This window comes from Rutidosis leptorrhynchoides, chromosome 3 (genome assembly GCF_046630445.1).
Source record: "Rutidosis leptorrhynchoides isolate AG116_Rl617_1_P2 chromosome 3, CSIRO_AGI_Rlap_v1, whole genome shotgun sequence".
NCBI lineage: Eukaryota > Viridiplantae > Streptophyta > Magnoliopsida > Asterales > Asteraceae > Rutidosis > Rutidosis leptorrhynchoides.
The window spans coordinates 677926118-677940852 of NC_092335.1; the positions used below are offsets into that span (position 1 = coordinate 677926118).

Here is a 14735-nt window from a genome sequence, read left to right on the forward strand (position 1 = left end):
GGGTTTTGGGTTTAGGGACCTAAACTCTAAATCGGACTAAATTTTACTTCACAAAACATGAAAAAAACACGTTAACATTCTCCACGATCAATATTATCTTGAATGTTATTTTTCTCGATCGTTTTCCCACCTAAATAATAACATTCATCACGAAGTGTCTTTTTTAAATGTTCATTTTTCGTGTGATCTTGATGTCTGAAAAAAATTCCAAAAAACGAATTTTTTTTTTTGCTTCCCCCCTGCTTCCCCCCCGATTGGTTACTTCCCCATCGATCCTGCCCATATATATATATATATATATATATAAAACTTACTATAGAACATAAATATGAACTTTATAAGTTTATTTTGTTAAATATACGTATTTAATTGTAATATACTATAGCTATTTCATGATCGGGTTGAAAGAAAAATGTAAATCTAACGGTAAATGAACTTGTAATAGTAAATATGTATGCATATATCTATATTATATATTTGTTTATTTATTTCGGGTGGTAATGGATATATTTGTGGATGAAAGTTTTCATTCACGTCCATATCCATATCCATTTAGAGTCATCCTTATCCATATCCGTATCCATATTCATTTATGTTTATTCATATCTATCACGAAACGAGTGGATATTCACCGGATCGGATGACCATTATCAACCCTAATTGAATGTAATGAAAACCTTTATAGAAAATCTACTAATCTACTAAATACCAATAAATTATCTTATCAATATATTCAATAGAATATTTAGATCCACTATTCTCTTCATTAGTTTATTCTAAAAGGGTATTTCTGTCATTTTACAACATTATACTTTTTCTTCGTATTTTTTATTCCACGCCTTAAGGGTTCTAGATATCCCACAGCCATAGAAGATTCTGGCGAATTTTTTTCCAACACCATCTCGGCAACAATCATCACCACCGCCACCACCAACACCAACCACTCCACCTTCTACATCTAGCGACTTCCTTCCTCCTCACCCTTTAAATGAGTGTCATTTTCTTCCTCTGAACCGCCTAAAACCCAGCTGATTTTAGGCTTTCATCGCCATCACCGTGGTAACCACCATCATGCTCAGATTTTTTGGCCGGTGTTATCTAAGGCTACTTCTATTTGACTGCCACTGTCTTTTTAGCAGGTATTTGTGAAAATCCAATGAAGATGATTTGAGCCATCGCCATCGTTGCCGTAGTTGCTGCTATCTCCGCTGTTAATGGATAGCTACATTCACAATTCAACTCCATATCACAAAGGTATTTTTTTTTTTTTTTTTTTTTTTTTTTATAGTTTGTGGTTGGTGAAATTAGGTCAATTGGTATAATTAGTTGTTGTTGTGGTTATAGGAGGTTATGCATAGTTTTTGATTTCAAATTATCCAGCTTTCTTGCTATTATGTTGTTGTTGCTTGGTGATTTCTTATTTCAGGTAAAAGTTATGAAATTTTTGTTTAGTTAATTATTCTAAATGAATGTTTTCGCAATATTTGATGCAGCATCATGCCTACAAATATGTACTTAGAAAACATTAAAAACAATGACCTTTTACTTCTGCTCGATTTCATGTCGTTTCAGATTCTTAATTTATGTTTATATTTTTTTGCTAGGGTTGTTCTTTACAAATGAATTTCTAAAAGTTTAACTCTTTGATCTAAAACCAAAAGACTAGATAATTATAAACAAATAAGCGAACATATAATGAAGATTTATGAGTTTGACAAAGTTATTTTTTAATGAACCATAGTGCCTGACTCGGATATGAATTGTATTGGTTTAATTTTGTTTTTGCTTACAACTCAGTTAATTATTTGGTTATGAATTATGATTTCATTTTTTAGGCTATAATATCTAAGTTTTTGATGAGCGCTACATTTTTAGAAAATATATTGCGGATTTGAGTTAAAAAGAAAAAAATACTACCAGCAAGAATTGATTTTGGTACATTCAGTTTCATTAATGCACTTCTTTAAACTATTTTGGTTTGTTTATCCAAATGTACGGTTATATACTTCTACCACATATATCAACTATATTACAATTGAGGTGAATGTACATTGATTTAGTATCAATTTTTATCAGCTTCCAATGGTTGTTTAATATTTATAAGATCGCTATCAGTTTGTAGGTCTGCAGTGAATGTGATGGGTGACGGTTGTTGGTTCTGCTGATATACTTTGTGTCGTTTCAACTAGGTTATGTGTCGTCTTCGGGCTTGGCTACCAGTCCACCGATTTTGGCTTCCGTCCTCCGGCATGCTTTGGTTGTCCGACGGTTTCGTTGACCGCCATCTACTTTCGTATCTGTAGGTTATACTAGGGGTTGAACGTTCGATTACCTTAAAGTAATTTATGCTCTTTCGTTTTTATGATTTATTTTATTTATCTATATATTTATTTATTTATTTTGGTTCAACGACATAGTTTTATGATATGAAGGTTAACGTCTCTTCGTCTTCATCTACATGGATTTTTTTCAGGTTGCTTCATCTACCAGCTTTGCTTGCTTCTCGGGTAAGGGTTTTTTTTTTTTTTTCAATTGAATTGTATTCTAATAATCGTTTCTTCTCAGCGTTAATCAATTTGCTATTAAGCATGTGTTATTATGTTTCATCTGCGTTATTTAGCTATTAGTTGTAGATTTTTTTTTTTGCTTCATTAATGTTATTTGGCCATATGTATTTTTTCACTTGCTTTTACATACTTTGTTTTCCGTAAATGCATACGAGTTTAGACTGTTTGTGCATTACATTTTTTATATATGTTGTTTTTGTTGGACCAATCTTGACATAAAGTAATAGTTAGAGGTTTATTTTGTGAAATTATATCTCAAATGGATTTGAAGAGGTGGAACGTGTGAACGGAGAACAAGTGGGCTAGCCGTCATTGTTTTCAATTTTGCTTCTTCCTTGATTAGTTCTAATATATTCTAGACTTTATTATCCTAGATTATTCTAGACTTGCTTAATGGACAAGATTAATCAACTATAAATAGGGATAGTTGCTCTATGTAATAGGTAGATTGTATTAAGAGTTTTTCTATAATTGGAGAAGGATTTCCAATACGTTCTTGTTCTTAAATTTTACTATTCTGTTTTATAATCTGGTACCAATTTCTTCAATTGGTATCAGAGCCAGGTTACAAAAGGGATCGTGTTGTTGATCAAAAGGACTGGATCAATCACCAGATTCTAAGACAGAAAAATACGAGCGTCGATCGAAGACCAGATTCATGGGGGATATTATCAATACCTCAGATGCAATCAAGGATACCAGCCATCTTATGTTCCAGTGCCCTATCCTAACTGCGACCAATTATCCCATCTGATCGCTTAGGATCAAAGCGATTTTTAAGGCACATGGAATCTGGGAATCAATTGAACTTGGAACTGATGTCGATCAGAAAAAGGATAATGCTGCACTCGCTTATCTGTATCAGTCTTTACCTGAAGACTTGATTCTTCAAGTTGCAAGTTGCACCCATGCGAAGGAAATCTGGGATGCAATCAAGACCCGTCACCTTGGAGTTGAACGAGTAATGGAGGCTAGGCTTCAAACTCTTAAAGCTAAATTTGAAGCAGCAAGGATGAAAGATAACGAAAAAATTGATGATTTTGCAGCAAAACTTTTCGGAATTGCCTCAAAATCAGCTGCACTTGGAACCGTCATTGAGGAAACCACGTTGGTGAGAAAAATATTAACTGCCATACCAGAAAAATTCTTAAATATGGCAGCCACTATCGAAGAACTGGTTGATCTCAAAACGGTGAAATTCTAGGAAGTTGTGGGTAGGCTAAAAGCTTACGAAGAACGAACCAGTCTAAAGACTACAAATAACAGCCATGACCAACTTCTGTTATCCTATGAAGGATGGGACTTAAGAAAGAAAAGGGAAAACAGCTTTGGTCGAGGTCGAGGAAATGGCCAAGACACCCGGGGTAGGGGCCGAAGTCGTGGACAGTTTGGTGGTCGAGGAAGGGGTTCAGGCCGCAGACAAAACTTTCCTGCTGGAAGACAAACAACCGAAAGTTTAACTAAAGATCGATCCAAGCTGCAGTGTTTTCGATGTGATGCATTTGGACACTTCTCATCCGATTGTCCAACACGAAAGAAAAGAGAACAAGCAAATTTGACTCAAGCTAGATCAACCATACTACCAGTGGCTAATGATGACAGGGCACTATTGATGTTTGTGGCCAATCAAAGAAACGAGAAGGAAGTTATTCATTTAAGTGAAAAGAAGGTTTTTCCAGCAAAGTACGAGTCACATGATGGTAGAGAAAACATGTGGTACTTAGATACTGGAGCAACAAACCATATGACAGGAAACAAAGGGCTGTTTTCAAAACTTGATACATATATTGGTGGTACAGTGAGGTTTGGGGACAACTCGTGTGTAGATATAGAAGGAAGAGGATCTATTCTTTTAACATGTAAGAATGGTGAACAACGTTTGTTGACCGACATACTTTATATCCCATACTTAAAGACTAACATATTTAGTCTTGGGCAAGCTGAAGAAGGGGGTTGTGTAATCTTGATCACACATGGTTTCTTGTATATGTTTGAGGTAGATGGATCGCTGCTAATGAAGGTTCAAAGGTCTTCTAATCGGCTGTATAAAATTAATCTCGAGGTTGGGACACCAATCTGTTTAGATGCCAAGATTGATGATCCAGCATGGTTGTGGCATGCCCGTCTATGTCATGTGAACTTTGATACAATAAAGCGGCTAGGAACCAACAATCTAGTTGATGGAGTGCCGGTTATTGATCACCCTACACAGATGTGCGAAGCATGTTTAGCAGGGAAACATTCATGACAAAGTTTTCCTGTCAGACAATTTTTAGAGCCCAAAATCCACTGGAATAGGTTTATGCAGATCTGTGCGGACCCATATCCCCTGCCTCCCAAGCTGGAAACAGGTATGTTCTGCCGATTGTTGATGATCACAACAGGTTTATGTGGTCTTTCATGTTAAAAATCAAAGGAGAGGCGTTCAAGAAATTCAAGAAATTCAAGGTGATTGCTGAAAATCAATATGGAAGGAAAATAAAGGTCCTTAGAACTGATTGGGGAGGAGAATTTACATCCAACAAGTTCAATCAGTATTGTGATTATGCTGGAATCACAAGACAGTTGACTGCACCTTACACGCCACAGCAGAATGGTATCGTTGAAAGGCGAAATCGAACAGTGATGAGCACAAGAAGGAGTATTCTTAAAGCAATGGATATGCCACAAAGTTTCTGGGCTGAAGCAGTACGTCACTCGGTTTATTTTCTAAACAGGTTGCCCACATAGTTTCTGAAAAATGAAACACGATATGAGGCTTTAATAGGAAGAAGACCAAATCTTGATCATTTACGGGTGTTTGGATGTGTTGGATATGTGAAAGTACCTTCAGATCAAGTAAAAAAACAAACTTGATGACAGAAGTATTCCTATGGTTTATTTAGGAACTGAACCAGGAACTAAGGCACATCGTATGTATGATCCCGAGAAGATGAAAATAGTAATCAGTCGAGATGTGAAATTTGATGAAGCACGCAAATGGGATTGGCATTCCGGAGTAGAATACAATCAAGAACCTAATCACAAAGGAGAATTCGTGATACATATAAACCCCGGTGAAGTTGTCTCGGCTGATCAAAATTCCGAAAATGGGCCTACTGAACCAGGCAGCTCAAGTAGCTCATATAGCCCACAAAGCAGCAACTCCTCAGGTCAAGGAAGATCGACCAATGAGGAAAGCATAACCCATTCCGATGTTAGCAGTCCTGAAACAACAGTAAAACAACGAGGACCTATGCTGTCTCGTCTCCCGACAGATACAATCAATGAGTCAGATCCATCTATGGCAGAAGAGGAGACATATGATGATACACCACCTCGAGGTTGGAAAAATCAAAGTGATATATATGATCTTCTTACTGAAGGAGAACCAACAAATTTTAGGGAAGCTACAAGATATAAAGAATGGCAGCAAGCTATGGAAGGTGAAATAGCTTTTAGTGAAAGGAATAATACTTGGGAGTTAATGGATCTACCCCCGGGACACCGACCTATTGGACTAAAATGGGTATACAAAATTAAAAGGGATTCAAAAGGAAATGTCACACGACATAAAGCACGGCTAGTTGCCAAAGGCTACATCCTGACACATGGTGTAGACTTTGACGAGGTTTTCGCACCCGTAGCTAGACTTGAGACTGTTAGACTTATTCTAGCTTTGGCAGCCCAAAGAGGGTGGGATGTTCATCATCTAGATGTTAAAACAACATTTCTACACGGTGACCTCAAGGAAGAAGTCTTCGTATCTCAACCGGAAGATTTTGTGATAAAGGGGAAGGAACAAAAGGTGTACAGACTGTCAAAGGCTCTCTATGGCTTGAAGCAAGCCCCACGTGCTTGGAATACAAAATTAGATGGAGTTTTAAAGGAATATGGATTTCAAAGGTGTAAGCTTGAACAAGCTGTATACACAAAAAGAACACAAGAAGGATCACTTTTGGTAGGAATTTATGTTGATGATTTGATTGTAACAGGTAATAACCCGGAGAAAATTAAACAATTCAAAAGGTAAATGGAAGATAAATTCGAGATGAGTGACCCGGGCTTACTTTCTTATTATCTCGGACTCGAAGTAATACAAGGCATAGATCGAATAAAAATTCATCAATCACGATATGCTAAAAGAATCCCAGAGGAAGCAGGAATGTGGGAGTGCAATTCCACCAAATATCCAATGGGACCAGGTCAGAAGTTGATGAAAGATGATGGCAGCACATGTGTTGATGCAACTGAATACCGAAAAACAATTGGATGCCTTCGGTATTTAACTCATACACGGCCGGATCTTGCATACTCGGTGGGATATGCAAGTAGGTATATGCAAACTCCTAAAATTACTCATCTTCAAGCTGTTAAGCAAATTCTCAGGTACTTGAAAGGTACAGTAGACCTGGGTATTCACTATCGAAGGAATGGTAGCAATAATCTACTTGGATTTAGCGACAACAGCTTCTCGGTGGACCCAGATGATGGAAAGGGTACTACTGGATTAGTGTTCTACTTTGATGATGGACCTATTGCTTGGAATTCACAAAAACAACAAACAGTGGACTTATCATCCTGCAAAGCAGAATTTATGGCTGCTACTGCAACAGCTTGTCAAGCAATATGGTTAAGGGGACTCTTAGCTGAAATAACTGGAAGAAAAGAAGAACAAGTTGTGATCAAAGTTGATAATAAGTCAGCAATATCATTGATGAAAAATCCAGTATTTCATGGAAGAAGTAAGCATATCGACACACGGTATCATTTCATACGAGAGTGTGTTGAAAAGGAGAAGATTAAAGTTGAACACATCAGTGGGGATCAACAACGGGCTGATATTCTTACAAAAGCATTGCCGAAGTTAAAGTTTGCTGAAATGAGAGAGATTCTTGGGGTTCAAAGGATTGAAGACTCAAAGAAATAAATGATGACTCAAGGTCAAGATTGGGGGAGGGGAGGGGGGGTGATTGTTGGACCAATCTTGTCATAAAGTAATAGTTAGAGGTTTATTTTGTAAAATTATCTCAAATGGATTTGAAGAGGTGGAACGTGTGAACGGAGAACAAGTGGGCTAGCCGTCATTGTTTTCAATTTTGCTTCTTCCTTGATTATTTCTAATATATTCTAGACTTTATTATCCTAGATTATTCTAGACTTGCTTAATGGACAAGATTAATCAACTATAAATAGGGATAGTTGCTCTATGTAATAGGTAGATTGTATTAAGAGTTTTTCTATAATTGGAGAATGATTTCCAATACGTTCTTGTTCTTAAATTTTACTATTCTGTTTTATAATCTGGTACCAATTTCTTCAGTTTTATGATAGCCAGTGGTCAGTAGGTATTGTAATTTAGCTTTTGTTGAAATTGTGTTGATACAAATGTGTGTGTGCTGTAATATATAATTAAAATGACACCTAAAAAAAATCAAAGAAAATTACCTCCAAAAGAACAATCAAAACCAGGCTGCTAATGATCATGGTTTTCTAACAAGCGCGCCTACATTGTCCTCTAGACAAATTGCTGTGAGAAATATGTTACGGGGACATAATCGTATGGCTGGGTTACCCACTGATCAATCGTCTTTTTTATCGTTTCTGATGAAGTTTATGGTATTTTGTCAACTGATAATGATCTTCAGACCGCAACTTCATCTACTTATGCTAACGAATCGAGTTCAGGTGGCATGTATACTTCTTTATGGTATTTTTTCAATCTTACTAAGGTGTTTTTTGCAAATATGTTTCTCATGACTATTATGTTTGTTTCTTATGATAATTGCAGATCTAATCTGTCCACCATCAGGTCGACACTCAACTAATAATGATCGATTATGCAAGTCGTCTGCTTCTCATGATCATGTTCTATATTATTTTTATTTTTTTCCCTACGTTCTTTTTTCCTGTCCTATATTTTTTTTCCTTACCTTATTTTTTTAAAGATGTTTTCATCGTTGTGTTGTGTTTCTTTTTTGTGATAATTGCAGGTTTAATATGTACACCATTTGCTGAATCTTTGAATGATAATGAAAGAGTGTGCAGATCGCCTGTTTCTCCTAATTCAGGGTTGTTTAATTCGGATGGTATGCTATCTATTACAAACTGTAGCTTACATTTTCTTTTTCTTAACTGATGTAATTATTTGATAATTATATCATTTTCATGTGTGGAAATTGAGTATAAAAACCAACCAAGATTTCTTAAAATTTCTGCGAGTTAATTTTAGATTCTCAATAAGTCATGGCTGTTGATAGTAATATGTTTTGGTTTCGTCACTTAAAGCATGTAATATGAGGTTATAAGTTTGAAAGGAAAAATTACAAGTTTTGGAATGAAATAGCAGGTTTTGGTGTTATAGAGTTAAGTGTACTAAACTACTAACTGACTGTTTTCACCCCTTGACCCGTTAGGACTATATAGTGTCAAATAGGGTATTTGTTTGTTTGAACACGTGTATAATGTCGTGTCAAGTGTATTTGCAGGTCTTGATATTTTGAAAATGAGTTTTGAGCTTATTTTGGTTAAAAGTCGGAAATTATGATCCATTTGGGTCATAATTGTCCATTTTGACCCATTTACTTTATTTATTGAAATCTTAAGTTTCTAACATGTTTAAAATATTATTTTAGAGTTGTCAAATGACTTTGGGTCACTCGGGTACAATATATAAGAGTTTGGGTCGTTAACTAATTTTGGTGTCATTTTGGGTAAAAGAGTCAAAATGACTCTCGGGCCTACTTTTCAGTCCCATAAGTTGAAAATGGATAAGTTTGAATAAAAACTATATATTGGGACATAAAGTATTCCCGACAAGCTTTAAAACGATGTATGATATGTTTGGTATCTTCAAGTGTAAACATGTTCTAAACTGACTTCACAACGGAGATTTGCAGCTGCTACTGAGTTGCTGATGTATAACAACAGTATAGGAGTTTGAATCGAATCATCAACAACTCAACAAGCATGAATTTCTGAGAATCTAAATTAATTTGCATAACTTTGAAGAAATCTTGGTTTTAAATTCAATTTCTCTAGATGAAGATGATATAATTATCAAATAATTACATCACTTAGAATCTACAACTTTTATTTACGTTTTTCCTAAGTCGACTTATTTTTTCAAACTTGAATAATTGAATAGGTGCTTCTTCTTTTTATGAGGTTTTGGGCGACTGTAATAACGTTTGCGTCAATTGTGATGCCAATTTTTGGTACGAAGAACGAGCTATAAACTTTACTGTAAATTATGTATGATCCTGTATGATTATATAGGTATGATCCTATATAAACCTCCTATAAACTTTTGTGAAATATGAACCTATGTAGGATGCTACTTAAAAACATATGTATGATCCTTCGCCAACTATTCCTACTTGAGATTAATCGTCTCGTAAATTTCTCGCAGCAACGCGTGGTTAACCAACCGATTGTTTTAACTCAACTATCAATTAATGGCAAATTTGAAGGCGATACAATGCTTAAACTTACTAAGCCCAAACAAATTGGATGGGTTGGGCTCAGCATATACTCATCGTATGCATAAAAATCGGGATTATCGCCAAAATGCCCATTTTTTTGAAGCATGTTGACTGACAGCCCTTTAAAAAAAAAGTTGACAATTTGCCCTCGCAAGGCGCAAGATGATTTGCGTCCTTGCGACCTTGCGTCTTTGCGACCTTGCGTCTTACTAAAAAGAGCTAGTTTAATGATCACTTTGCGTTCACTGTTCACCTCACAACCACACTCATACGCAAGCTGCTCTCTGGTGCCCTTTCGCTCGTCACTCGCAAGATCGTCATCAAGCTTCCTTACATTCTCGCAAACACTCGCAAATCACTCGGAAAATCTTCATCATCATCCTCACATCATCCTCCTCACATCTTCATCCTTACTAGATCATCTTCATCCTTCCATCTTCGATCTTCCCAAGTACAAGCGAGCTTCTACGCCACCAACATCATCGAATCACCATCATCGTTCATTATGTCTCAAGAACATGTTAGATTTCTTAGATCTATGTTATATTATTCGATCTACGTTAGATTTTCTTCCATCTTCGTTCTTTGTGCTAAAACAAAGTTTTTGCACGCCAACTGTTCGATAAAATGTGTCAACGAAATGTGTTTGTATTTTGTGTTTTTGTTTGTATATTATTGAGATTGCGTACGATACCCAGGACTTTTTGCTAGATTTAAGTTGTAAAACTGAGACGACCCATCCTAATTCATAAGGACGAATACATTTACATATGGATACATCGCGAGATTCTGACCTCTAAATGATACATTTTACAAACATTGCATTCGTTTTTAAAAGACAAACTTTCATTACATCGAAAGTTGACAGGCATGCATACCCTTTTATAATATATCCAGACTATAAATGACTTAATAGTAATCTTGTTGAACTCAACGACTCGAATGCAACGTCTTTTGAAATATGCCATGAATGACTCCAAGTAATATCTCTAAAATGGGCAAATGCACATCGGAAGATTTCTTTAATACCTGAGAATAAACATGCTTAAAAGTGTCAACCAAAAGGTTGGTGAGTTCATAAGTTTATCAATAATCATGATTTCAATAATTCTAATAGACCACAAGATTTCATTTTCATAATCAACATACAGGATTAACACATCTGTATACAAATTCATTCATACGAGTGAACACCTGGCAACCGACATTAACAAAAATGCATATAGGATATCCCCAAAGATACATGATTAACACATCTGTATACGTACATGATTAACACATCTGTACAAAAATCGAAGTACTAAAGCATCCAAACTTTCAGGATGGGGATCGTTAGTGCCCATAGATCTATCTTTAGGATTTGCGTCAATTTGGGGCCAGTCCCCAAATTCTTAGGTTACCAAGCTAAAGGGGGGTGATATCCGGTATAATAATTCAGTCGTAGAATGTTTTTAAGTACTTGTGTCTATTTCTTCAAACATTTATAAAAGCAGCACATATATTCTCAGTCTCAAAAATATATATTGCAAAAGCATTTAAAAAGAGAGCGAATGAAACTCACAATACTGTATTTCGTAGTAATTATGCATATGATGGCATTGAACAAGTGCAAGGTTGGCCTCAGATTCACGAACCTATATTAAGTATATATATTTATATAATGGTCAATATCTGTCTAACAATTTAGGTCAAGTGATAGTGTATCACAATCCTAATGCTCGAGATCGATATGCAAAAGTCAACAAAAAGTCAACTTGACCCAAAATGACTTCCAAAAGCTATACATGTTTATACATAACATAAATATAGTCGTTTTATATATTTAAATATATTTATTAGCTTTTATTAAAGTAAATAATACAAGTTATTTATTAATAAATAAAAATTTATATTAATATTTATATATGGTAAAAATATACTTTTATATATGTTAAGTAATAAAATTTATAAAATTCACTTAATATCATAAAATATAGTGGTATGCATTATTAATGTAATTATATTACGTGTGGTAAAAATATCTTTGTATCGCATATTTATTTGATAAAATAATATTGATAATAATAATAAATAAAAGTTGTATTATTTTGTAATAATAATAATAATTATTATTATTATTCTACCAACAATAATAACAATATTTATATTTACTAATGATGATATTAATTATGATAAAATGATAATTCTAATTATGACACTTTTAATAATAACGATACTCTATAATAATAATATTTTATATAAAAATAATAATTCTATTCAAAATGATAATTTTTAATAATAATAGTACTAAAATGATAATAATAATGATATTTTATAATAACAATGATATTTCTATTAAAAATGATAATTTTAATAAAAAAATAATTTTAATATTAATGATACTTTTAATGATAATAATAATGATAAAAATAATAAAAACGATATTTTTATCTAAATCAATATCTTACAATATTTTAATTTCATCATGATACATATACTCTTTATTTCCTAATCGATTTGTTTAATAACTTTTAGTCATCTTTTATATCGCATTCAAAATAACGACAATAATAGTAATCATAATAATTTGATGATACTAATATTAGTTTTAATGATAATGATACAAATAATACTAATAATAATAATAATAATAATAATAATAATAATAATAATAATAATAATTAGATAATAATAATAACGACGATAATAACGACGATAGTAATAATAATCATTTTAACAATAATAATACTAAAATTAATAATAATTCAGTTGACCATATCTTTTAATCTATTCATCGAAATCACACGATTCCTAAATGAAAAGTTATTGATTTTTCGTCAGCTTTCCAACGACATGCATATCATATACCTTATCTCAGTAGTATACGTATTAAATTCATGATTCATCATAAACTATCTAACGATGAAATTAAACATACAAGCATGCATAATCATATGTACTCGAACACTAGTCAGGGATACACTATTAATATATAAAAGATAGGATATGAATGCTCACGTATCAATATTGTGATTCAATATTGTAGGAAAGTATGTAGACGCAACGGAGATGATAAACACTAGATTGACCTCACGAGCATACCCTCGAACATTACCCATAACCTTCATAGCTATTACCCATAATTTCCTTAGCTCTATCCCGCTCGAATAACCCATTTTGAAATAACTCTTTCATGACTTCGTCGTAGTATTTTATGTATAAATACTAATACTAATAATACTAATACTTCTAATAATAATATTATTATTAATCTTATTAATATTAATAATAATATTAATAATAATAATAATAATATAAATATTAATAATAATGTATAGAGAACGAGAGAAGAGAATTGAATGAACAAACTGGCTGAATTCGATCATGCTTTATAGATGTTTGCTAAACCTGGTCCCCATGCGATCGCATGGGGTTTAATGCACATAGCCATGCGATCGCATGGCTTGAAGATGCAGCTCACACTCGACCAATCCCCATTGCCGACACTCGTTTAATTATTATTAATTATAAATAATTATTTAATCTATATAAATAATTATATATTATATTATATTTATGTGCATAGTAAACTTTTAAATTTAATTCCAATGACTTGTATGCTAACGCTCGACTTATGTCTTGGTTCCGGTTTCTCAAACGTTATTTCGTACGCTTAGAAAACTAGCACTTTACGTTTAGTGACTTGTATCCTTATCAAAATATCGACTTAGATTATTAGTAAACTATATCACTCAAGATGTATCTTAATCATTTGAGTGTTTTGGTCATTTGCTTCTATAAATCAACGTCTCGTTATATAATAATATTATTTTAAATCAAACGTTTTATGTCTTCGTTATTATTATATCTCGTTACATTGTAAAATATATATATTTATATTTTTATCTCAAAATATAAGTTGAAAATATTTATTTAATGATCTAATATTTAGTTTTTCAAAAGTAATTATATTTCAAGAATCGTTTATAATCGTTTAAATGATAGAAAATATTATGTTATATTACATTTACATTTTTGAAACAAGATATATATATATATATATATATATATATATATATATATATATATATATATATATATATATATATTTGTAATTTATAATATAAAGTTTTAATTAATTCCTTCAAAATTCATTAACAAAATATCTTATAAAACGTTTTGATAATAAAGTTCTTTCTAATATTGAAAACGTTTTGGTACTAAATCAAATAAATATGATAACTATTGTTTTCCAAAACTAATATATATTTAAGAATTATTTTGTTAAAAGGTTAAATTAATGGAAATCGTTATATCGTTTTTGAAAAGTAAAATTATATATAATAGGTTTCAAATTTTTAAATTACTAAATACTGATGAGGCGTGAGATAAAGTTCAAAGGTTAAATGAACGTACAAAATCATTTTAAGGTAAAACGTCGATATTTATTTTCTAAGTTATCTATATCCCATAACTTTACTTTCACATTAAGTAATATGAAAGTTAAATAGTTGACGTATATATATGACATCGAACAGGAACTCCACTAACTCTTGTCTAGTTCCCGTTAATTAACACTTTACCAATAATTCCGAATATTGTTAAAAAGGAGACGTTTTCTAAATCAAAGTGGACCTCTCAACAGAGATCCGTAATCATATCATAATGTATCCTGATAATTCAATCATTTGATATTATCTTATAATTCCGTCGTCAAATACGATCA

At 33.0% G+C, this 14735-nt stretch overlaps 1 protein-coding gene across 4 annotated transcripts; it reads left to right on the top strand.

Annotated features, from left to right (window-relative positions):
- The first annotated feature begins 880 nt into the window (after positions 1-880).
- LOC139899422 (uncharacterized) lies at positions 881-9918 on the top strand. 4 transcript variants are annotated; one of them, XR_011777478.1, is made up of 7 exons: positions 881-1059; positions 1137-1254; positions 2116-2338; positions 2474-2507; positions 8338-8388; positions 8540-8635; positions 9694-9918. XR_011777478.1 is itself a non-coding variant. In XM_071882250.1 (4 exons), exons 1-4 carry the CDS (start codon positions 8088-8090, stop codon positions 9804-9806), a joined length of 414 nt encoding a protein of 137 aa, XP_071738351.1. In that variant the 5' UTR covers positions 7568-8087; the 3' UTR covers positions 9807-9918. The 4 variants fall into 4 exon arrangements, 1 of the variants encoding a protein (XP_071738351.1); XR_011777477.1 differs by having other exon boundaries at positions 1140-1254; XM_071882250.1 differs by lacking the exons at positions 881-1059; positions 1137-1254; positions 2116-2338; positions 2474-2507 and adding an exon at positions 7568-8241.
- Positions 9919-14735: the final 4817 nt, after the last annotated feature.